Consider the following 25,886-nt stretch of genomic DNA (forward strand, 5'->3'; position numbering starts at 1 on the left):
CAGATGGTTGTAAGAGCACATGTTTCAGATGGTACTCAAGATGGTAACATGGTACTACCTGGTGTTGCTCTACAGATCCCAAACTGTTGCAGGTGCTTACACGGATGTCATCTCAGAGGCCCTGTTCTCACCAAGACAACATGTTCCTAATTGTGTGTATGATAAATACCACCATACCATTCAGCTTATGGGCCATACTCTCTTTGGCTGTCTTCTGTGAGTCTACATTGGTGTCTCTACTGAGGGTCTCGTTAAAGAAAGGCAATGGCAGATTTCATTGCATTCCACATGTTGATTGTTGAAGAAATAATAAATTCCTCTCTTCCCAAAGTTAGAGCGTGAAACATCTTTGCTATTAAGAGAATGAATCTGTGGGTCTGTGAGGTAGATGAGACCTTTTCCATTACCTGTTACCCAGCCTGCAAAAGAGGGATATGTTTTGGTAATGAACAGTACAGCCTTTGCACCATCACACTCAGTACTGGCTGCTTGGCACAGCAAATCCTCTGATAACAGCATTTCAGTGATTCTCAGTTTACACCTACATCAGTAAAAGCAGAATAAAACTCTAGGAGATACATAATGGATATTTAAATTGTATATGAGCATCCTAGACATATCTGAGTGCACCAAAGGTTGAATTTTGAATGTCATATCCTGGGCTTTCAAGCAAAGAGCTCAGCTCTTCATTAGCTGAATAGATAATTTTTTAGGCTTGCCGATTATGAGAAGGAGGAAGCTCAAGAAGATCCACTGTCTCTTTTAGTGATTCTCCTTTAGATGCTTTCCTCAGGCATGTCCTTGCAGATTGGCTTCACCTTAATCGGGTGCACGAAGCTGTGGCACACTAGGGCACTGTAGCTTTTGTGCTTCTACTGTGACACAGCAGACAGCAAGAACACTGCTCAAGGCAAAAAAGCACCTACACATACCTCTCTCACTTTAGGTCGTTTAGAGAAGGTATGTCCCTGTAAAGCATATTCTGCAACATGAGGGGACATGCAATAAATGAAGCTCAGTGCAATACAAACCTTGCAGGTCAACAACAACTTCCGTTCCATTGGAGAACTCATAGGAGAAATGGCCATAGGCCAGACCATACTCTGTGGCTTTGTACTCATTCTTTACTACCTTTGTGTTATTGGACAGCTTCACAAACTCCCCAAGGATATAGGGCTCCACACTCACACATCCTTTTATTGTTCTGTCTTCCAGAATCTGAAAAGAGAGTTTCAGTGACACTCACCCATGTAGAGATGTAAAAACAGGGACACTAAAGATCCTCTAACTTAATTTCTGTCGTTTTTTTTCCTGCTAGAACTTTCTATCATAAGATGGAAAGAGTCCCCATATTAATCCACTGCTAATTTAAAACACAGGCTTTCCAGAACTTATATTTATCAAGAACAGTGGTGTCACCAGAACCAACACAAAACCAACCTAGCAGGCCAAACTGGGCAACAAATTCTACAAATATCTAGCTTGTCCAGCAAATGGGGAACTTCTTTCAGAAGACTGTGTCTAAAGCTGAAAAGATTTGGATAACTCTGCTCCTCTTGGTCCTCCTTCAACATGCAAATAAACAATGGTGGTTTTTTTGTGTGTTCTTGGTTTTTCTTGACCCCAGTAATTTCTCTGTGCAGAGACTAGCATAAATACTGACTCCAGGTTGTCATTAAGCCTTACTAGCAAGTGGCATAAAGCCAGATCTAGTGCCAGAATATCTAGCAGAAACAGTAACATGCATATCATGCTATCATATACATAGTAATAATGAAACTGTGAATTCAGCACTGCACCCTGCAGATGCTGGTATGATCTGCTGCTAGAATGATCTAAAAGACTGAATGACTCTAGAGCTTCATACAGAAGTGAATTTCTGGTTTCCACCAGGACATAGCATCTTTCTTTTTTTTTTTTAACCAGCATTTTTTGAACTTGCATCTCTGTGCATAAGTATCTTCTGTCTTGAAAAGATCAGGTGCATCTACCAGGTAATATCACGTGAATTAGAGTATGTCATCTACAGGTGGCCTATTTAAACAAACAAAAAACAAAAAACAAAAACCACCCAACCAAAATGACTTACGACTCTCTTCCCATCAATTCCCTGGCACTGTTTTGAAGACAGCTCTTACCAGAAGTACTGCAGATGGGATATAAAAGATTTGGGTAGGGATCTTTTGCTCGTACAGCCTTTTGTTGAATTCTGTCACGTAGTATTGGGCAGTCATTTGTCGTTCCACATCACTGAAATGATGAAGAAGCCCCTTCTCTTCTTTATATTCTTTCCCAACATACCTAAGCAAGCAGAAAAATCTTTGCTGTAGTCAGTTTTGCAGCAGACTGCACTCAGGAAGCCCTACTTGTGGTACACAAACATCATCACAAAGCAGAGTGTGGCAGCCAGTTGGTGATGGTGATACATCTAAAATTACAGTGATTAAAGGTATGAGCTTTTTTCCATCTCCTACAGTAAAATACTGTAAGGATTAACCTGATCCTAAGATAAGGGTTTCATATTAAGGAAAGATTTGAAGTCAAGCTTTAAAATACTGTTCTTTACACATAAGAATTCTTAAGCTACTTCTAATAATAATCTACAGTCTGTGATTAGCAGCAGGTAGAGCTCTCCTCATGTTGAGGCCTAATTGCAGCAAATAGGTGATTTTAACTCAGCTTTCAGAACAAATGCATCCATTGCATGCACCCACTGCTAAACTTAAACAACTGAAGAACTTCTCTGCCTGTAGCTTTTGTTGCTTCTTCACTGTGCTAAGAAAGATCTCGGTGTCAAGCAGTTCTGGGCTGGGAGCTGCGTACTTGGTACTGCACCTGTCTGTTAGCTAGGGTAACTTCTTACTGACTCAGGCCGTGCACCATATTAAGCTTTCCTTCTTTCAGATGGGAGCAGGTATGAGGCTGTATTTCTTGGCCTATGAATGGAACAAATGCTGGTGTCTTCACAGGAAGGTGAAGGTGAGCAAACTGATGTGTGTCTGAAGTACTAATACGACTCTGTGCTTGCACCCTCTTCAGCAACATAAAATGTTGTATTGCCTACCTACGAATAGGATTAGGAGAGCTTGTTTTATGAAACAGCAGAACCTGGAATCTATGCTAGCTTAATTACTTACAGTTGTTTTGGGTAAAATTATCTTAAAGAACAAGTTAATCTCAAATTAAGTATGTTTTGTTAGGGTGCTAGGGAATAGCAGAAATAGGAATTCCCTAATGCAAATCTAGAAGCCAAATAAAGTTACACTTAAGCTCATTTAAGCTCACTTGAGTTTGTTTCAGCATGGATGAAGGTAGTCTAAGAGCTGTCATGAGCAAACAGACAATAACATGGTTGTTAGAACATGGTTGTTAGAAGTAGCCTTTTCTTTCCAAAAATTCAAAATTAGAGTTAGATGGAATGATGAGAAGAATTAGCGTAGTGAAGATTGCAAAGTGCTCAATAGATTTAAAAAGGCAATGAAGCATTCTTGCTAAAGTGAATCAGTCAAAGGCTAACTCAGTGTAAACTAAATTGAAACAGAATAAAGAAAAAAATCTCCCTTTGTGACTGTAATTCACTTGTCCAAGTGAAAATTCTTTCTATCTTCTGAAAATACCTTACAAAAATTACAGCATGACAAAGCAGTGTACTACTGAATCACAGGTGTGAGATGAGTCTTACCAGAGTTTTCATTCATGATTACACAGAATAGCACTGAAAATTTTTCTTTCAGAAATTGGTTTGATCAGTACCTTCCCAAGCTTTCTTCTTGGTGCAGGAAGTGTATCCAAAATGCATTTCTCTGTTTGCCTTCTTTTGCCACGTTCAGGTAGTCCCCAATGAATACAGATGTTTCCTGGCCTGTCCAGAGGCCTGATTTCTTTGAGTATTTCAAAAGAAGAGCAGCTACAAAAAGAAAACACTGCAGGTAGACTGAACAATTCAAGACTTCTGTAAACCTGTGCTGAGGGATGATGTCTCATCACAGAGGAGACAAGATATCCAGGCAAAGTTCCAGGCAAACAAATATATGCTAAGATGTAGCTAGGTCTACATCAAGGACAAAAAGTCGCTAAACAGATTTGAAACATGATAGGATGAGCCCCCAGCAGGTTTTACTTAATGAGCTTAATGAGCTACAGAGATGCTGCTCCTAACTTCTGTGTTTTCTAGTATATTCAGTAAGAGTCTACAAATTAAGATACAGCAAATAAATTAAACTGTTATTTATGATTAACTTAATAATCATTGTCTCAATGCATAGTTTGCAGGATTAAATGTGGAATCTAAATTGGCATAAGGAAAGGGAGAGAAATGACTTGATGAACTGGCACAAGGCACCAAGTGACCTGAGATACCTATTGCATGAAGGGATGAAGTAGGAGGGATTGAGTGGTCATGGAGATGGAGCCCATCTCTATTAAGCTGCCAGTGATGTGCAAGTGAATAAGAAGGAATAGTAGAAAATGGTTCAAGCAGGTGTTCTTCTGTTGCTAAAACTGCTGCACAAAACTTCTTAGAATAACAACTTATAAAACCCTAGGAAGTGGTGACTAAATTATGAGGTTAAAAAGCCTGAGTAAAAGCTGTTTTCTATGGAAGTAGCATTGCTTGAAAATGCCAGTTCCTGTGAGGAAACTTACAGTATGCTTTATGAAGCTGTTTAGACTTAAACATTCCAGTAGGCATCAATCTCTGGACAAGCCAGTTGTGTTCTACTCCTGCCAGAAGCTGCATGTAGTCATCATCCCTCAGAATCCGAGCATCAAGGATTTCTTCCTTGGTTCTCCCAGGTGTGAAGACAAGACCACTTCCCCTCAGGCTTAAAAATGGACTTTCAAGGGAACTGCCGGGCATCGGATCTGAGCTGTGCCATGGACACAGTGATGAGCTGAACAGTCTTTTGTTGCTCTGAGGCTTTTCCTCTTCCTCTTCTTCAGTGCTGGCACACTCGAAGTGTTTTGTTACAGATTTGTTTCCTCGCAAAGGCAAACCTGTTGCTGCACCTGGAGCCACCAGAAGCTCTGAAGCAGTCGCTCTGAGAGAACCGTTTACTAACTCTCCAGTACTGATGAAATCAAATTCAGTGTCATCTACAGTTTCTGCTTGGGGGTCAACCTCAAGCACTTCGAGAGATGTGTGTCCGACTGTGGCTGCAGGTTTCCTCAGCCACTCACTCACGAAGGAGCTGCCGTCTGGCTTTGGCTCGCTGCCTGTAGATCCTGCAGCAGCAGCGCTACTCGTGGGAGGACTGAGGTCGGGCGAGGGGTGCTCCGTGCTGTCGACGGTTCCTCCCCCCGGGTCCCGCCCCACACAACTGTTTTGGGGCGGGGGCGCGGCCACCCCGGAGAGGAGGTTGCCCACCCTGGCGCTGTCCGTGGTGCTGCAGCCTGCGCCCATCGGCCGGGCGGCCATCACCCAGGGCTCCAGCTCCGCCCAGGAGGAGGAAGAACACTCCTCCTCCTCCATCCTGGCAGGATAAGAAGGAGCGGTGAGGGAAGGAACCGAGTTGTTCTTTAAGTCTGTGTTATTCGTCTCCCTTTTCCCTTCCGAAGAGTTCTCTCCCTTCCTCAGCTTTGCTCCCTCAGGAGAAGCCTTCTCCCCAGGCCTTCTAGCTAGGGCTGTGTCTACCCCTAAGAAAGGCTGAGGTGACCTCAAACAACCATATGGAAGCTCTCTAAGAGAAGTATATTGAGTTCTGGGTGACAATGAGTGCATGTAAGCAGCTTGACCATTTTCATCTGTTTCTGTTGTGCAGCATTGCTCCTCCACTGAGCCCTTTTCTTGTTGCTGTCCTCCACTGGGTGACTCTTTGTTGCTATTACAGTTCAGTTCCTCCCAGCTGGAAGAGTAACTTGATAGTGACAGCTTGCACCAAGCATTCTCTGAAGAAGTGGTTTGACTTCTGTTTTGCCATCTGCTGAAAACACTGTTTTCATCAATTATTACTCTTTTTACTGATTCGGTCCCTTTTTCAATGGAAATATTTCTTACATCAGAACTGCTCTGTTTGTTTCTTGTTTGGCCGCTGAGCTTCTCTGAGCTACTTTCCACTTTTGGTGTACTGAACATTTTTCCAGCACCCTTCCTCTGGTATGCTGTGTCATCAGTGGTACACATGGTGTCTGTATTTTTGGTTTCGGTTTTTAAAGTTGTAATACAAGCTCCCACATGTGTTTCTCCCAGTGTGTTTTCCTTAATTCTGCAAGGATTTTTAAACACTTCACACACTGAAAGATGGTGCTGAGAATTCATGGCAAGGATTTTCTCAAAGTTGGCTTCCCCTTGCAGAACAGGTTTTTTCACTGCCCCTTTATAGCTGTCTGGCACATAAGACCTGGCATCAGAATTAGGAAAGGTTTCCACTTGTAGGAGCTTCTTAACAGATGTGATCAGAGACATGATCTCTTCTGCAAGCACTCCTTTCTCTTCCTCTTCCTCTTCTGTAAACGAAGTGCTGTACGTATGCAGTTTTGCTATGGCTTCTCTACAAAGCTGGTCAACCTCACAGAGTTTCTCACTCTCCCCATAGAGCCATCGATGCACGGTTGTGAGGCAGAAAGCAGCTTTAATAAAACTGTGGAGCTCCTGCTTGCTGGTGACATGACTGTTATCATTCTTGGTGAGGAGGCCGATCTCAAAGGATTCTTTGGCTTCAGACAAGTAAAACTTCCTCCTTTCTGGGGGGCAGTCCTTGGAGTGACTATAGGACAGCAAACACACTCCACGGATGTTCTGGGAGGAAGAAAAGAGGAGTCTAGGAATTAAAAACCTATATCTCTGTCACAAATAAATGAGAGGAAAAAATATCTTTCCTTCTTACAACTGAAAGCAAACAGTGGCTCTAACTGCTTGCTGCTGTGTTTCCATGAGGAAACAATCTTGCTTTTTCACCTTTGAAATATATTTGGAGTTAAAGGAGAAGCAGCACTCCCAGTTGGTCTTGAAAGCCCATCTTTACTCTATGGATAGATACTGCTTTCTTCCCATCTGCTTAGCTTCAGATTAGAGTCCAGTGTAACATATAGCACCTGCAAAGCAGATAGGAGCCTACTCTATGGTACGAAGCTTGGAAGCTATATTAAAGCCAAATTTAATAGCCTAGACTCTTCTCTTACATGCATAACTCTTCCAGAACGTGGACTAATACTCACCACAGCTGTGAGCACAAACAGTGGGGTATACTGGCTGTATACTGCTGCTAATTTGCAGGCTTCAGCAGCTGATAGCAAGCGATGGCTGGACTCCTGGAGAAGGGTCTGGTGAAACACACAAACAAACAAAAAAACAGGAGAAGCTCCATCTTAACAGCTGTCTTTTCAAAGAGAAGGATTTATCTGAGAGGCAACCTTACCTGACTGGAGGGAGGCAGCTTGGGATTTACCCGGGATTTGTAGATTTCTGATACATTTGAATCTTAGAGCAGGACACAGAATCTGACACAACAACCACTTATATTTCTCAAGAAGACTTTTAACTTAAGTTTATCATAGATTTATTGGGTTTGGCTCCGTAAATCTTCTGTCTACTACACACGCACATACATACATACACACTCTATAGTTATTCTTGTTTTCTTTTTCCCGGAGCTAGGCAATTTTCTATCTAGGTGCTAATAAACATTTCCAATGGGAACAATGGAATTTGCTTTAGCCCTCTCAGCAAAGATGAGAAACTGGAGGATGAAAAAAATATGGCTGAATTTGAGACAATGACATACAATTTGTCGGAAGAATCTGCACTAACAAAAAACAAACCAGAAGTCTTACCAGGTTAACTGCTGCATTGGTTTTAAAACGTACATAATCCTTCTCATTCATGGAAGAAAATATATCTGCCAGAATACCCAAGGAAGTTGCAATTCCCTGAAAAAAGAAATGGAAAGTAATGGTAGGGTTTTTCCCCTATGCCATGAATTGTTGATTGCAGTAAGTTAGGTTGTATGTACGACAGGAAAAACACACAAAACAAAACAAAAAAAGTTCCAAAGGGAAGCACTGCTAAGTAAGTCAGAGTGGTCATCTCAGGGTGGTACGGTTTTATCAATTTGAACTTGCAGAAAGTGCAGCCTAGTGTATACTTAGGAGTTTCCTTAGGTGGTAGCTATCCTAATTGCTACTAGTTCTGAGTTTCAACAGAAATTTGAACAACACTGCATTTTCCTTAGCTATTTTTACTAGGTGCTGTTTGTGACAGTGAAGATATGGGAGAGGTGATGAGGTCTGTTTTTGTCGTATACCCCTTACTGGAGTACAATTACAAAAATTTTTAAAGCATGACCCCAGGACTCACAAGACTTATGTTCACATTCCTATTTAGCTACGGGCACTTGGTGTGACTGCTGCTTCATTGGCAGTGGGAAGATTAGTGTGACCATGCCTCACAAAGTTGTTGAAGACAGATATGCTAGTTGTTGCAAAGTGTTTAGGTACCACAGGGCCAGAGGATATCCAATCACCCACAACTGCTAGCATAGGGCAGCTTATGAACCCTCCAGCAAACAGCTCAGTTACTGGCTAAATAAATTTAGTGGTAGTCCTACAAAAAAACCACAAAAATCTGTGGCTGCATTCTGGGATTAGTGAGTTCTTTTCAGAAGCAGCTGTGACATACTAGGTGATGGTTCACTTCAGATGATCCTGCTTAATGAAAATGATTGTTTTCATTCCCCTGCAGGAAAAAAGGTGTCCACAAGCCTGTGCGTGCATGCATAAATGATGTGCAATACTTCAGTTAGAATATTTGCCCTGTTAATGGTATCTGAGATGCATAATTGAAACACTTTTAAAAAGACATGACTGAAGTAACCAGATGCTAATCTGGAATCACTATTACGTTAGCAAGATTATCCAGAGTGAAAAGGAGATCTTACTTTTTTATCTGCTTGAGGAAGTTTGAAATATCCCACAATTGAAGCCCAAATTAACTCCGCTGCCTCATACCACATCCCTGGAATAAAACAGAAAACAATTACTAAACACAGTACTTCTTTCAGGTAGCTTTCAACATGCTAGGTGGATTTTATACTTCCTAGAGACAGAAGCCCTCAAAACAGTATAAATCCATAGAATCATAGAATCCCCAAAACAGTCTAAATCCATAGAATCATAGAATCCCCAAGGTTGCAAAAGACCCCCCAGTATCATCTAATCTAACCACCCACCTACCAACAATATTTCCTCATTGAAGGCATTTTTTGCTTTGGTGACAGTGAATGTTTTTTTAGTTTCCTCTAGCTTTTGATTGTACATGGACACACATTGTATGTTCATGAAAGACTTCAATTCAACAGTCACTGAAGATAAAGGGTCACAGCAAGGGCATAAAATTAAAGCTGATGGCCTCAAGTACCAAGTCCTGGATACAGAAGTCCATCATGCTAAATGCTAGGGATCTTCTTGAATTGACTGAGGAAAGTGCTGTGATAGATCTCTGTTAAACTATAGCATGCCTCTGGGAACAGTGAACTTGATAAAAGCATCAGAAGAAAAATGGAATGATATTTCAGGATGTTCTGTAGCTTCTGGCTACGTTAATAATAAAATGATAATTCCTAATATGTGCCTGCTTGGTACATGGTTCTAGGTCCCTTCTTCTTCCAACACATGTGTATATACCTCATCTTCTGTGACTGCATTACAGACACCAGGCAGATGTTTCACATAAGCTAAAATTCTGACATACAACAAATGCATTATTTAGAATAGTGGATAACCTTGAACAGATACTTACAGAAAAAAGAAAAAAAACAAACCTTACCCAGCTTTTGCAGAATCTGTCCTCTGATTTGTAAGCAGACTGACTGAACAAGGATCCTATCACTTTCCTTAGCATACTGCCAGGTACCTGGGAAAGAATTGAAAATTTCAATAGAGAATGAATAATGCTGCTGCCATTTTCAGCCTCTGAGGACAACCTAAACCCCAGCAAACTGCGAGGAATCTTTCCATTGAATCCATCCAGTTTGAGTCAGATCTTACAGCCAGAGAGATGACAAAGGGATAGTGCAATAAGGAATATAAGCAGACAGCACGTGGCTGAAGTGACAGCTGTACAAAGTATAAGAACTACACAAAATGTGAAAGGTACCTCTCTTCTTTGAAGTAACAAAAAATCACTGTATGTAAAACATACTGAGTTGTAATAAAAAGCAAAAGGATTTACATTGCATATTTTTGTCATCACTGACATATGCAGTAGAACAAAATACTTTTCAACACTCGCAAAGAAAAAATTCTTTTCAGATATCAGAGCATTGCAAAGATCAAACCCAAGGTTTTCACATTAAAACAGAATTACTAGTTACACAAAGTCTTTCATTATCAAACCTATTTTGATACCTGATTATAATACAAAATGAAATCACCACTTTAACAGTGATATGAGGTATTTTGTTTGAGGCTCTGTTGAATGAGGACCACTCTTGTATGAGAATCTCAGTTTGGCATTAGAAACAAAACAACAAAAACCAGAATAGGCTTGCTAAATTTTTTAATTTTCATAGCTGTTGTGAAACCTGAATGTAGCGACTAAATACACTCTGAAGACTAAAAGTTAGCTAACAAGTCTAAAAATCTAAAATATATTGTCTCAAAACCATTATTAAATTGTCATTTTGGATGCCCATCCAAATTTGTGAATTTTTACCATTATAAATAGTACGTGCCCCTGCAGATCTGAAAGAAGTCATGCTACCAGTGGTATGGTCATTTGACAGGAAGGGGAAAAAAAAGTAGCTTCTGAAAGTACCACCACATATTAAAGAATATTCCCACTTTTATAGTTTGCGTCTATCCAGACGTGGAATGAAGTGCTGCAAGATGCAAGATTCACTCTCTTTTCCTTAATTCCAAAAATATGGTAATTAAACGCACCGCTACCTGTTACAGGTCTGGGTTATAGCTAATAATTTCATTCACAAAATCAGTGTGAATAAGACCATAAGCATTACTCAGCCTGGTTTGTTTTCTTGGGGGTGTAGGTTTTCCTTGCTTTTTAGATCAGTAAATTTCTTGAAATTGGTCCATGTTTTACAGAGAAATTAGTAGTAAGGCTGGCAATCCATAATATTTTTCCTCCCAAGTGGAGACATACAAAGATGGACTGTGGAAGTTTCAAAACAAAGTCTCAGTTCACAGAATGAAACAATCATAGGGGTTGGAAGGGACCGCTGGAGATCATTGTGTCCATTGAGTTTCCATACTGTAGTAGAGTGACAACAAAGGGACAGCAAAGGAATGGTGGTGAGAAGAGACTGATGTCAGATTGGCTGTATTTGAAATTTTTGTGACCATTAAAATTGGTACAAAATATATATATATATATCTATAGTCCCACCAAAATAGTAATTATGAAATTGGAAAATAAATATATATTTACCTGTTGCTCCATTGTCATTAATAAGGCTGCTGAGGATGTATTCAGCTTTTAAAAGTTTACCTAATTAAAAACAAATCAAAACATTAAGAAAGTGAATATAAAAACATACATTGTAGTATGAACAAAAATATTCACTAGTGAAAGCCCCAGCAAACTGTACTCCTCAGTGCTGAAATTGTATTCACAATCAGCCTAAACTTCCCAGTTAATTGTGTACTGCTAAATGCTGCCTCGTGCTCAGGAAGCACTGTGACACAGGATATTCTGCATACACCAAAAATTTTGCAACTAAGTGCTGGTGAAACAAATGTTTCTAGCTACACATTTACTTCCAAAAAACTCTTTACTTTCTTTCAGGAGAGATGTTAAGGCTGTATGTTGGTTTAAGAGCCAATCCAGCTGCTTACACAAGATTAGCATTGTTGGACCACGACTCCAGGTAGACTCAAGTCTACCCGCTTTTAAGAAGCACCCTATGATCACAAGATATAGCCAAAATCTGAGCAAAAAAGGATGCAGTGTTCAACAGAAGGTTGGTAATCTGCATTCTGCATTTCAGCCACCTGTCATATGGTTCAGAGGTTTTGTCGCATAGCAGAGTCATCTGAAGCAGCTTGATGGGCTACAAGAAACGTCTGAAAGTCTAATATGATCAACACTGATGTTGCACCTTGCTTTTTGTCACAGTTATCCAAATTAATTCATTCACTGCTCCAGCCAGTGAAGAAAGATGAATGCTGGCTGAACTAGCCCATAGACCAGGCTGTGTCAGCAACAAATGGTTATGCAGGGAGCTAACAGTCCTGACTATTTTCTGCAAATAAAATATTCCTTAATTGTCTTTTTCAAAGCAGGTTTTTCTGGATCTATCTCGTTCCCCAAAAGAAGTAGGAATACATCTTTGCAATAGAAAGATGATATATAAAATACCCTTCAGGTGTTGCCCATGTTATAGGAACGATGGACATCTAAAAAATTAATAAATCAATCAATTTATCTTAGAGGGGGTAAGCTGCATTGTTTGCATAGTCAAGTGGTCCCACTGGAAGAAAAAAAAAAAAAAGAAAAAAAAAAGCAGCTGGGACAGTGCAGAGAAAATGCCAGGACTCTAATTTACTTTTTAAAGGCCCTTGGTCAGAAGTATAGCAATTCAGATATCCCTGTTTGAAACCAGCGGGGAATATTTGTTAAGGAACAAAAGCTCCAATTAGTATTTTCCACACCCTTTCACAATTTTCTCTACTGATTTTGGCTCTGAAGCCCTTTATACCAGCCCCTTTGTGCTACTGAGAGGAGCTGGGAGGGCCCAAGGGGGCCGGGAGCGGGCTGTGTGTTTGAAAAGATGGCACCAGGATCATAAGCACGTCATCCCCAGAAAGGGACAAAGTATCTTCTTCAAAGTCAAGTAGCTCCTAATTGGGTCTGAGCTGAGAAAATGGAGCAGTGGCTGCCCGGGAGCTGGTACCTGCATTGACGGCAAGGCGAGCCTGGCGGATGACCACCTGAGGACCAATTGGTGTGGTGGGCTGCAGCTTGTGCAAGCCCTTGGCGATCTTCAGGAGTTTGCTTGAGGCATCAATCCAGTACAGGAACCGGTCAATCAAGAACACAATAGCAGCTGCCGTCACACAATCCTTGACCATGATGGAAGCTTTCAAATAAACCTGAAAAGAACACAAGTGCCATGGGCTACCTCGAAGAAATCCACAGAGCAAAGACTCTGCCAACTGTTTATAGAAAATACTCAGCTTTAGCAATACTTCTCCTAAAAGGGCTGCTACATACCATTTAAAGACAGGTTGAATTTCCTTAGTCATTTGTTGTAAGGCAACTGCACAGATTTATAAGCAAGTAGAATTACCAAACAATATGAGAAGCAAAAACTAGCAATTAAAAGGCTGCCTCAAAATTTCTACTCATAACCTCTGTCTTCCTAGGCATTTACAAAACAGGGTAAGTCTTTGTAGCATTGATTAGATATTTACTATAAGCTATAATTTGACTAATTCTGGCCATATTTTCACTCTTAAGATTGAAAGATTCTGGTTTTTTGTTTTTAATTGAACATTTGGGTTTTTTTTGTTTGTTTGTTTTGTCTTTGTAATTGGTGTTCAGTATTTGGAACCATATAATTTGTTAGTCTGTTAATGAATTTAAATTATATCCAACAGATTAATAACGGTAATAACAATTAGTTTTAAAGGGAGTCTGGGGAGACTGGAAATGGTCACTAAAGCATTTGTCTCAGATGGGACTGCTTTCTGTCTGAGTACTACATTTTCAAGAATATGACTGTCAGCTTTTCTTTTCCTCTTTTTCCTTGAAGTCCCCTAGGAAATGGGGGACACTTAGGGACCATGTGGCTATCTGTGGAACCAGACCCTGGCTATAAACAGCCAGCATCAGTGTAGCTTTAAGTTCGAATGGAGGATTAAAATTTCTTTGTACACCACATACAAACAAACAGGGCAGGCAATGCTTTCCCCTTGCAGATTACCTTTAATAACTTCTGTAATTGCAAGAACTCTTTCTGTATTCCAGCAGTCATCACGTTGACATGAGGAATCATACAGAGCTCCTCAGGCAGCATGCTGTTAAGAGGACAGGACCCCAGTGAAACCACCATGTGGCCTCTTTGAGGATGCAAATGGCACATCGATGGCTACCAAATACCGCTTTCTGTGGTAGATAGCATATTACTTTCAAAACTCAGCAATCAGTTGTAACAAAGGACCCATCTCTTTGGCCATATGGAGTCTCAGGGGTGCTAGGCACAGCCGTGGCTTGCCTGGACTTCATGGCAGTGGCCATCGGAGCCTTGCCTCCTGGTATCTCACCTGGCTCCAGTGCCAGGGAGTTGGCAGTGCTCAAGTACCGTGTCATGATATGGGAGAAATTGCAAGAGAATAAAGCAGGAAACACCTTCAACTATACGAAATCTCCTCATAAAAAGAATCTGTTTCTCATAGCATTCCTGTCAGCCTGTAAATCTGCTAATAGCAGAGTTTAAGCAACACAGTGGCTCGGGCCCCACTGCATCATGAGAGGATGATTGTCATCATGAGAGGATGATTGTCAAGAAGGCTTTGTGAAAATCCCACTAAAACACTCAGTTGGACAACTGTCTTCAATTTTTATCTTTAGCATGCGTTTCCTTCCCTTCTTCCTTGTGTGGACACGCAGGCCCAAGAGCACCATGTCAGAGATGCTGTTGATTACTCCAGTCACCACTGGGCTTCTTGAGTCTCCTCACTGCCTCCACCCTGTCCAGACTTCTGCTTTCTTCTCTCAGTTCAGAGAACCGCCTCCTGACAGCAAGACTCATTCTTGATCTTAGCAGCTTAATCATCAAGTGATTGAGGGCAGGAATGGCAGCAGCCTGAGTAACACTTGTTTCTAATGAACAGAGCCCTCTAAGGTGTGGGGAAAGCCCATATCAGACCATCCGGAGAGCTTGTGATTATGGTGTGAATGCTGGGCTGCAGCACCAATCTGCTTCAAGTGTTTTCTGGCTTGTTTGCACTTCACTTGCCTCTGCACAGTGAGGCAGATTTGTGCAAATTTCCTTTTTTTTTTTCTTTTTTTTTTCCTGAGCTTGAGTTGGATTTTCTAAGAGGATGGCACTTGAAAAGGATTCCTGGAGCTCTGCACGTACAGCCCGCTTGTGCTGGTCAACAATGGAGGAATCCCCCTCTCTAAGCACCTGTAAACTGACACTGCAAACTATCCATTTGAAATGCTCATGAACAGGCCATATATTTAAGCACAGAGCATCGCCTAATCTATTTTTTTTCCTCCCCTTCTTCCTTTAATAGATTGGAGCACAAAAGCCTGAGAGAGGGTGACCTACCAAACAAAAGGGCCTTTGAGTCCCTAGGAAAAGTAGACTTGGAGGAGGATGGAAGGAATCCAAGTGGCCCTATTATTTCCACTTGCACTAATTAGACATTTTTCTGTCAGCTATTGAGCACTGCTGAGAGGCCAAACTCACTGAATTCATTTCTAAAGTGTTTACAGAAGTTTGCATCTGTTTGTGTCTCTTCAGGAGGAAAATAAGCACTTCAATAGCATTGTGGAAAATCTAAACGAAGCATCCTATTCTGAAGGGCTTGGCAGTCTTGCAGCTGCATAATTTAACTCCTCGCTCAATGCCGAAACCTCTTGTGTCCCTCTCCAAAACCAAATGGACACAAAATGTAGAAAAGTCAAGCCAGGGGGAGAGACTCAGCTCCTCTTTCCTGAAAGGCCGGGCCGCACGCTGTGTGGCACACAAGGACGCGGTTCGGTGTCAAGCTTTGCAATTATGCTCCCTGCAGCACACCCAGAAATCCATACCCACGCCTTTCACCCACTGCCAAATGGCACCACTCAGGAATTCCTCAGCCCAGCTCGGCTCTCACTTGCGGGCATCTTTCTCTTCAGACGGGACAAATGAGATAAACAGGTTTACTCGCTGTCTTTCTCACTGCATCCACATCGAGATGGAAGGGGGAAAAGAGAAAAAGAAAGAGTGGGGTACGTGCGCACTTTGTTTTAACATCTGTGTCCGTGATGCCCAATGCATATGTCTAATTGAGTTTAGGACACAAAGGGAACCTCACGCCTGGGAAGTGGAATCAGGTGGTGACAGAATTAAATTTGCACGAGATTTCTATACACAGACTGCGGGGGAAAATGCAAAACAGCCTTCAGTGAAGGGCTTGTCCTTAATGGCGATGAGTGGGAGGGTGTGCTGTGTGCATGGTTTCCTGCATTAGTGGGTTAACTCCTCCTCACGCCGGGGCCGAAGTTTGGGTCCCAGCATTGGGTTCAAAGCCGTGATGCCTCCTCTGCATTGACAATGGGGCTGCTCCCGAGAGGGAGCAGCTCAGAACCGGGGCCATCTGGCACGGGAGCTGGCAGCATCGCGTCAAAGGGAAATTATTGGTGCATAGTAAATGAGGGTGGGGAGGAGGGGAAGGGAGTTGCAGAGATCTTATGTGGCAGCTGATGTAAGAGGAATTACAAGCCCAAATAAATGAAATATTGATTTAATCCACTCTCTCTGCCCTCTTTATAAGGCGACAGTCCCACAGGCAATTCCCCACGCAGCCTGCAGGTGCAGAAGGGTCCCCATTGCAGAAACATCCCTGCAGCATCAAGGGTTGAAATCATTTTTGAAGTGCACACACAGTTTTGCAGGCACTCTGGACTCCTGCATTTGCCTATGGTCAGTCACCTCACCCTATTTTAGTCTTTATTTGTAATCAAGGCTGAGGTTTTAAACTCTAAAATCCAAGAGTAGTCACAAAAAAAACCTCAAGCTATGTGCACAGAGTAGGCATTTCCAGGTGCCAGGTTCTCCCTCAAAATCTACTGCCAGTTAGCGTTTCACTGAACCCTAACAAATTGCCTGTCTCTTTCTCCCCCTACATTCGTACCCTGTCAGATTAAACACACAGTCAAAACAGCAATGGATTTGGCTGAAGTCTCACCCTTTTACCCCACGCACTGTTAGCAAAGCCTGCATTTCCAAGAGACCAAAGCCGCTGTCACTGCACGGGACTTCTCTATCAATCTCAGCCTTTCAGCTGGCAATCAGAGCACACTCTGCAAATAACAATGAATCAAGCCTCTTACCACCTCTGTGACTGGCAGGAGAAAGCATGGCCATGATGTGCAGATGGATAAGCCTGAACACAGAATGGGTGAGTTGTGCAGTACATAGTTGCAGAGGAAGGAACGAGAGGTTCCTGGACACTTTCTTCTCTGCTCAGAGCAGCAGAGGATCCAATTTAATGGCTTGAGTGATTGAAGCTCTCAATTAGCTCATATTATTCATCCTGAAGGCGGAGGAGAGTTGGGTGTTTATTCAATGAGCCTAGCATTAGGTCAATTATTGGCAACTCAAAACACCTCAGAATGGAACAGTTTTGACAAGCTGCCTTATCATCCTTCATGAAGTGAGAAACTATAGGGGCAGTGGGGCATGTTCCTCCATTCTGTTCCCAGCTCCTGCTCTTGAGTGCACTGCCTCTTCCCTTGTCACTTGCTCCAGCAGAGCAGACCCAGGAGCATTCACCTGGCTGCACCATGTCCCAAATCCTCTGCAGGATGGAGGACACATACCTCACCACAACATGAAGAGAAGGCACCACCCCTGCTCTAGACGTGCTTGCAGACTGAGGGGTCAGTGGGAAAACGCTTGCCAGTGGGTCAGGAGACACTGCCATGATGGACTTGAACATTCTCAGGAGAAGCGATTTGGGGCAAGAACAGAAGAAAAGCCTTTAAAGCACTGAGGAAACTTCCTGAGCAGGAGTTCCTGTGGGCCTTCTCTTTCTGACAGCAGGGATTTGAGGGACCCCTGGAGCAGAAAGATTTTGCTGACTACTAACTGTAACAGGAACTTTGTGGCACCGATTTGCCCTTGCTGTGCTCAGTCTTCAATTAAAAGCCTATTGGTGTTTCCTTGTGTTACATTAAAATACTGCATTAAAGGGGATATGTTAATACTTCAAAATAGCTAAGTGCCTATGAGAAACCCTTCCTGATAGGGCAGCATCAGTACCCTTATTATCATATACAGATCCAAGGGTCTCCAAGAGTCTCTTTCCTAAATCTGTCCTCAAAGTAAAAATCCATTTGAGAAGCAGCTGGAGGAGGGGAGGGATAAAAATAAAATAAATATCACAGTGACCCCATTAAGACAACTCAAAACCTTTTCCAGGGACGAAAGGCTCCATGAAGCATCATCTGAGAACAGTAAATGCTGCTGATGCACAAAGCAAACAAATAGCCCTATTTGTACCCAGGACCACAGCTCATGTTTTTCTCCTGGCACTGCCCATGCAAATCCTGCTGCAGTTTTTCCATACATGCAGTAGAAGATGAGTGCTTTGCAGCACTGCATGGCAGTGGGACAGGGCTGGCCAACTGCGCAGCTGTGCTGAAGCTCTTCCACTGAAGCTGCTGCTTTGGCTGGGCAGTACGAGTGACACATGGGATGTTGGCCATCGTCCCACATTGACAGGGCCTGATTTCTGACACTTCTCACTCAAAAAGCCCCAAAGTGACAGGGTTTGCGCAGCATAAGGGGACAGGATGCCACCAAGCCCTTCATGAGTTGAGATCAGCCCGCGGCCACAGCTCTGGGCTCAGTCATTCCCTACTTCACACAGATCACCAAAGAAGAGCTCTTAAGAGGCAGATAACAAAAGGTCAGCCAGAATGACCAAGGTCTTAAGGGCTTTGGTTCTCCTGTTACCACACCAGCAGGTATGGGGAGGAGTAAACTAAATCCTCAGCTCCCTCTTCAGCTGTTTTTCAAAGGCTGCAGCTCTCAAGATCCACACACATCCCTAAGGGTATCGGGGCACTTCCCCCAGAATGATTATCCTAATGATAATCCAGCAGCACATAATTAGGTAGGGCCCAGGCAAAGGCTACAGGGACTTATTCTTCTTATTCTTTTCCACAGCCACATTAACTACGAGGAGATTCTGTACGACCAGGGCCAGGATCTGCACTCCTCCAACTAGAGTGGAGATCAGCCTGCACAGCCTCCTGCACAGCTGCTTGGAGTAAACCTGCTCTTGGAGAGTCTTGGGAACACATGCAACCTGACAGACACCTTTAACCTGAAGGTTATTTCAATAGTGCATTTAAAAATAAACTGAGAACGATTGTCCTTAGTGTAATTGCACAAGCAAATGAAATCTTTGAAGCTGAAGTTTTTTGAGTTTTTTTTTTTTTTTTTTTTTTTTTTTTGCTCTTGCACTATACCTATTGCAGTAGGTCCTGGTTCATGACTGAATGCCTGAATCCGGATGCAGGAACTACTGCTGTGCATGGTAAAAATGATGATCCCCATTGTACAGTTAGAAAAGTGGCAGGGTTAGGATAGTAGTTTACATGCTTATAGTTAGAAAGATTATCATGGTGGAAAAGGACAATCAAAAATGATATGCTCACCCATATCCTAGGCTCACAGTAGAAAACTTCAAAAGAAGGGATCTCCAGAAAGAGATCCTTCCCCCGTGGCAGTCAGCCCTTAAATGGGGTTCCAGGAGAGGTGCAGCCAGGCTCCAATCCTTCCAGTCACACAGGTGAATTGCCTTCACCTGTGCTCCCATGGCTGACTCAGTCCTTGCCTCAGGTGACCAATCAGTGGTTCAGGCTGTGACTCAACACATCATTACAAGGGGTTTGAACATGGGCTCTAATTGTATAAGAAAACACAACCAAACATTTCATGAATAATCCCAAAAGAGATCTACTTGCATGTAAAGCTGTCTTCCAATGAAGCCCTCAGTAGGGTTTGCAGGATCAAAGCCTGTGCGCTTGTGGGCATGTTGCCCTCTGTTGGCTGGTCACTGAGCATAAGGGTATTTCCATGTCTCCAGACATGGGTGATCTGCAGGAAGGGCAACACTTACAACTCTCCCTTTTGGAAGCGCAGCCTCATCCTTTACCCTGCAGCAGATATTCTTTTTTAGAGAAGTAACCCCTGTTTGTTTACTGTGATCCCACAGTAGAGTTAAAGAAAAGCTCTCTAAAAGGATGCAGGTGTGGGTGGCTTTGCTTTCTTGGTGCATCAGACGAGCACACAGCCACCAGCATCGGGCATCCCACTTTTTAAAGTGTAGCACTAAGGCAAACCCTTGAAGCCAAAGCCTAATCCGCTTACTCCCTGCACTGGTCTCATGGAGCCTTTCAGCCGACGTGACGCGCAGCGTAGAACGGCCAGTCGGGGCGCAGGCAGCCAGAGCTCCACACCGCGCAGTGTGTTATGGTAATGAAGCGCCTTTCATTCAGGGATCTCAAAGTGCTTTTTAAATGTAATGAATTACGGTTTATGAGCTTATTCTGAGCATGGCAAATTAAAATAAACAGAGATGATTTTTTTTTTTTTAAGGTTTTGATGGACATTAAATTGGCAAAGGCTTAAATATTTTTTTCCTTTGGGGACTTGCATTATCTTTCTGTCCCTCGTGCCAAAAAAAAGAAGAAGAAAGTTGCTCAGACTTTTATCTTTCCTCATCACACTGTAATCACTTCTCTTCAGCTTCATTTCCCTCCCAGCTTTTTATTCAAAGAACTGAAGCAGCCTTTGCTCTGCCTTGAAATTTTATTTTAAAAAAAAAAAGGGGGGGGGGGGGGGGGAGGAATGAATGAAGGGGAAAAAAAATCCCTTTTCCCGACTAATACTAATAATACAGGTCAAAATGTCAGTCTTTCTACAATTAAATGGAAAACAAAAAAGGTTTTCCCTTTTTCCCATGGTACAATAGCACTGGAATATAAATTACCAGCGAAGATGAAATAATACTTCAAAGCACACAGGGAAAGGCAGCACAATGTTTACAAAGTATTTTCAACCACACGACGAAGCATTGAAGCCGATGGTTACCAATGGACTTCAGGGGGTATTGGTGAATAGTCTGAAACGAGCATGCAGTGGGATTTTAGGTCCCTATGGTCTATGACCCCATGATATGCTTTGTTTAACAAGGGCAGCTGCAGTTATCAACAGATGTTTCAGCAATAAATAATTGGTATCATCTCAGAAAGGACCCATCTACCTGGGGAGAAGGCATAATGCTAAGAACACTGCCCCTCTATTACCGCCGCATTAATCTCCCATCTATCCAGGTCTCTCCGGGAGCTTACTGCAGGTGTTTGTCCTGGGAGAGAGCAGACAAACGCTGCGAAGCTGGAGTTCTGAACAGGGATTGTAAAGGAGGTCAACCTCAGCCATAAATTTCTGTCGGAGGCCACACACACCAAAGAAAGAAAATAAATGCCCAGGGAGCAGCACCACCCCCCGGCACATTTGGGATCCCTGGGACCCATGGTGCTGGCGAAGGATGTGCAGTGGGCACAAGCCCTTAGCTTCCTGGAGCTCCTCATCACTGCCCAAAGCCATCATGCTCCCCAGGCAACACCTGCAGGCCTCGCTCAGGCTCTGCTGGGAGAAGTCTGCCCCTTGGGCAAGCAACATGTAACTCAGATAAATCAGAAAACAAGAAGCCATGGGAACTCCTTCCTGCTTTCTGATCTTAAAGATAGATAAAATATGCACAGTACGCTTTGGGATCCCTCAGCACCTCCTAGATCCTGCAGCTCCTCACTCAGACTGGTGCCTCTTATGCACATGGAAGACCATTACATGCTTAACTTGCTTGCCTTGGCTTTGGCCAGCTCAGGTCCCAGTCAAGCAATTTTCTGGAAAATCACTAGAAAAGCATTTTGGCTTTATTACAGTGCCAGGTCTTCAGGTAATAGGCAAACACACATCTTGTTGGAAACAGAAGTGAGCAAGATGAATGGGCAAAGCAAGCACTCAAGCTAAACAAACAAGAAACTCCACACCTTCTCAGAGGAGGAAACCTTCCTGCCCCAAGCATCCCACGCTTCCCACAATAGCTGTGCTGAGCTTCTTACCAGTAGATCGGGGAGCCTGGCACCAATCGTATCCTGCAGGTTGGTTTTGTCCTCTGGGCCCAGATCTTGCTTGTATTGCCATTTCTCTGGCACAAAGGGCCACTTCATTCCCTTCGCCTCCTCCAGAAGGGTTCTCAAGTCATCAGGAAGCAATGCTGGAAAAGACAAATTGCTGGTAAAGATATAGCAGTGAGCACAGCCATGATTCCACACAGAACAGCTGCATTGCACAAAACAGAGATAAACCTACAGAGCAGTTGGGCATAGATCTAAAGGGATGCAATGAAAAACAGTCAGATGTGTTTGAGAATGTTTAACTCATCATTTGGGAAAAAAAGTCATTGGTTTGAGTTACTCAGTCTAAAAAAAAAATCGAGTAACTCAAAGAAAGCTATAGGATACATTTTCCCTGAGCAGCAGAGAGATCATTGCTACAGCAGGAAGAAATTGATCCACATGCTTGGGCACTGACACTGACTGCATGTGCAGAGCAGATCCCGGCGGAGGCTCGCACAGCCCTCTGTTCATGCACTGACCTGGCCACTGCTGGAAGCTCTTTCTTTGGAGGCAGTGTATCACAGTCATTCAGGTGAACTGAGAACCCTGTGTGTCAGGATTGCTGGGGCAGAGGATGCCAAGCTCCTGCATGCTATACCACAAGGCTGAAGAGCTGCTGCTGTGCCCTGAGCACAGTCTAGCTCCTGGGTTGTGCTCCCAGCATGAAGCATCGCCCATGTGCCATGAAGCCATTGGTCCAATCGTGTCTCCAACCCATCTGACTGAGGAAAGACTGCTAGTGGGAGCACACAGCTGGAGCTGGGCCTGAATCTGTCCTTTCCTTTCAGCTGCAACCCACATTTAATTTTCTCCAAACAGCAGTGAAGCTGCAGCTCCTATGTACTGTACTAACCATAGGCCAAGCAGGCTCTCTGGCCAATAAAAGTGGATTAGCAAGGATTATTGGCCAGATGGGGTCAATGGTGATCATCAGGTGCAGATCTAACCCCTACTGGCCATTAATCCCCAGAAAAAATCCTGCTCAGAGACCATAATTTCTTTAATGAGATAATGCAAATAAATGTATTACTACCTATATTTTAATCTATCTTTTATGGAGAATGGAAGAAAATAAACTACATAAGGATTCTGTTTTGTGCTCATACTGTAGGGCATTCATCAGTATGTTTTTCCTATGCAAAAGAGGGAAGTTTGATACGGAGGGCCAGTTTTCCAAAAAGTCACCTTTAAAAAATACATCACTTTTTCCAACACAAGTTTTCTCACTTGCTGGTGCAGGTTTGGACACACTTCCCATCAGATCACAGCACAACTGCACTGCCCTGCTGGTCTCATATCACGCCTTCAGGAGGCCTAGCCCTTCTCGGTACAAAGAAAGGAGCCCAAGAGGCAAGGCCAGAGGAAGAAGAGTTCCTATTCCCATGCATCTCATGGCTCCTGTGGTGATGGCACTGCAAAATTAGGTAGGAATAGGGGCACTCTGCCCCCTCATCAGGCCTGAAAACTGAGGTAGGGCCTGACCCTGTATGTAGGTTGGCCAAGAAGAAGCCAGTGGTTGAAGATCAAGCTTCCCAAAATCTTCCTCAAAAGAAGACAAAGAGTGCCTGGAGACAGTCAAGCACGCTGATATTAACTCTCCCCGTATGATCCCAACAGGGGTGGGAGGATTTTGGGGGGGGGATCTAGGGAAACAGTCATAGGATTCTCACACAGACAGCCATTCTGTCTCCTCCTCTGCCATCTGCTCTTCCCACTCAAACTTAAGCTTACTTAAATAACACCAAGCAGGAAAAGTAATAGTGTCAGAATGTACAAAAACAACCAATGGGATGATGTGGATGTTGGTATTCTCTCTGAAAAATACAGGTATTTCTGCTACCCAGTTCTTCCAGTCTCCCATGTCATCCTTGGTTAAGCCTTAATGCCCCTCCTGCCTGATGCACCAAAGAACAAAGAACATCTTTACTAGTGAAGTTTCACTCTCAGAGGCACCCCCAGCAGTCACTGTGGATGGACAAGAGGAACTCAGAGCAAGGTTTTCAGCAGGATCTGATCTATGAGCCCCAGCTACCTTCGGTGTTGGGCATTTGTGTTTGTTTGCTGGGCTTTGAGTCCTGACCTGATTCCAGTAGTCACCACTTGGAAATAAATGCAATTAGCACGCTAATGATATTAATTTGATACAGTGACACAGAAACATCCACTATAAGCTACATGAAGTAGCTGGGGAGCTGGTATGAGCAATCCTGTAGCCATGAACTGAAATACAGGTGCCAGAACAAGAGTGCCAGCAGAGAGGGCTCTGAGGGCCACGGAAGCCACAGGGCCATGAGTTTTCCCTCCAGAATGGGCAAATGGGTCTGAGCCCTGTAGGCACAGGTCCTGGGGAGATGGGAGATCCTTGCAGGCTCTGATTGCCCATTTCCTCCAGCAGCTCACCTGAAGGGCTGCAGCTAATCAAGCAGTTATAAAGGCGCTGATTTACCTTAGCTGGAACTAAACTGATTATTTCTTGTCTGCTGCAGTAATAGGAGAGAAGGGATGAGGAGGGTGAAGGGGAAAAGCTCTACCTGATTAGGAGTTCAAGAGCCTATTCTGAGGGGAGATAATCAAGCTTTAAAGAATTTGTGATGAGAAAACAAAGTAGCCTTTTGTTGAAAACAAAAAGGAAGAATCTTCCAGCATCCCTGGCAGAAATCTACATGCCACCCTCCAGCACAGACAGGCCGAGGTGCTTCAGAAAGGGCGGCTGACCTCCCAGCGAGAACAAGGCGTGCGCAGAAACATATTTGAAGCAGCCCCGCACTCTGGGCAAACAAAGGGTTTTAAAGATCACATTGACGTGATGGTCAAGCCGGTCATGCAAGCAACACCAAACATTATTGGCTTTGAACTGGAAAAGGGATGGTACAGCAGATGCGTAATACAAAATAGAACCTGCATAAAATTCAAGTTTTGCAATTTTTTGCTGATGCCTGTACTGTTTCCCCCAGAAATATCAATTTTGTCCTTTACTGCATTGCCCTGTACTCATTGAAGTTATTTTTTGGTACGGCAGACAGCAGTATGTAACCTCTCTGCTCTGCACAGAACAGGTGTGACCCTCACATGCCCAGCAATGCAAAAACATGGCTCTTCATTGGTGAGCAAAAAAACTGTGGAAGTTACGTTGTGGAGCTCTCTGGAAGTCTGACTCTGGAGAAAGCTGAACTGAGCCTTCAGTTGATTACTGAAACTGATTAGTATCAGCTGCATTTCCACCAGAATTAGTAAGTCATTTTTTAAAACCTCCCTTAATACCACAGCACTGAAATAAATGTTTCTAGCCCACAGTGCTAGCACTGAAACAAGTGAAGAGCTCCTCTACTAGTGCCCTCCCTAACTACTGCTTCCCTTCCCGGTTATTCATTCCAGCCATTAGCTGACATGGGCTTTCCTTTCAAGAGGGATACTGCAAGTTTTTTCTTTGGACACCACTTACAGAGGTCACATGCATTTTACGAGATAAAGATTCAGGCAATGAGCTCTTTAATATATCAGGAGAAGCTGACAAACAGAGAGGGCCCTCCCCCAGCCCCACTGAAAGGAGAGGAAATATGTGCCCTTATTCAGAAGTTGCATCCTTTTTCTTTTTTTCTTTTTTTTCTTCTTTCTTTCTTTTTTTTTTTTTAATAACTGAAATTTATGTGCATCAGCAAACTTTCGGGCATTGTTCTTCCCCAACTAAACTGTTCCTTACAGCCTCATGTTTACTGAAGCCTAAAATTAGAACTGACAGCAATTCACCGCAACAAAGTGGGCTGCTTTCCCCTGCCTACCCGCAGCCCACGTCCCATTCACTGCCCTGAAATCCAGTCGTCTCTTGGCTCTCATCTGCCAGGAGCAGAAAAATAGGGCATGGCTAAGGAGCGGCTGCCCGCCCTGCTGTCCCTGGGGCCTCACCTTGGTGCCGCTGGTATTCCCGCTCCTCTTCCTCGTGGATATCTGCCTTGGCTGACAGCAGTGTGGCCAACGAGCGCTCACAGTCCTGCAGCAGTGCGGCCACTGCGCCGTGGGTGTTCAT

General features: G+C 43.3%; 1 protein-coding gene across 1 annotated transcript; it reads right to left on the reverse strand.

Annotated features, from left to right (window-relative positions):
- Positions 1-222: 222 nt before the first annotated feature.
- ALPK1 (alpha kinase 1) lies at positions 223-25,886 on the reverse strand (the record flags this gene model as incomplete). The annotated part of the gene is made up of 13 exons (XM_079534975.1): positions 223-419; positions 1,032-1,218; positions 2,139-2,301; positions 3,754-3,907; positions 4,645-6,736; positions 7,156-7,260; positions 7,771-7,866; positions 8,874-8,950; positions 9,761-9,847; positions 11,381-11,440; positions 12,846-13,044; positions 21,806-21,960; positions 25,766-25,886. The coding sequence occupies 13 exons, from the start codon at positions 25,884-25,886 to the stop codon at positions 223-225; spliced, it is 3,693 nt and encodes a 1,230-aa protein (XP_079391101.1).

This window comes from Tetrao urogallus (genome assembly GCF_951394365.1).
Source record: "Tetrao urogallus genome assembly, chromosome: 4".
Taxonomy (NCBI): domain Eukaryota; kingdom Metazoa; phylum Chordata; class Aves; order Galliformes; family Phasianidae; genus Tetrao; species Tetrao urogallus.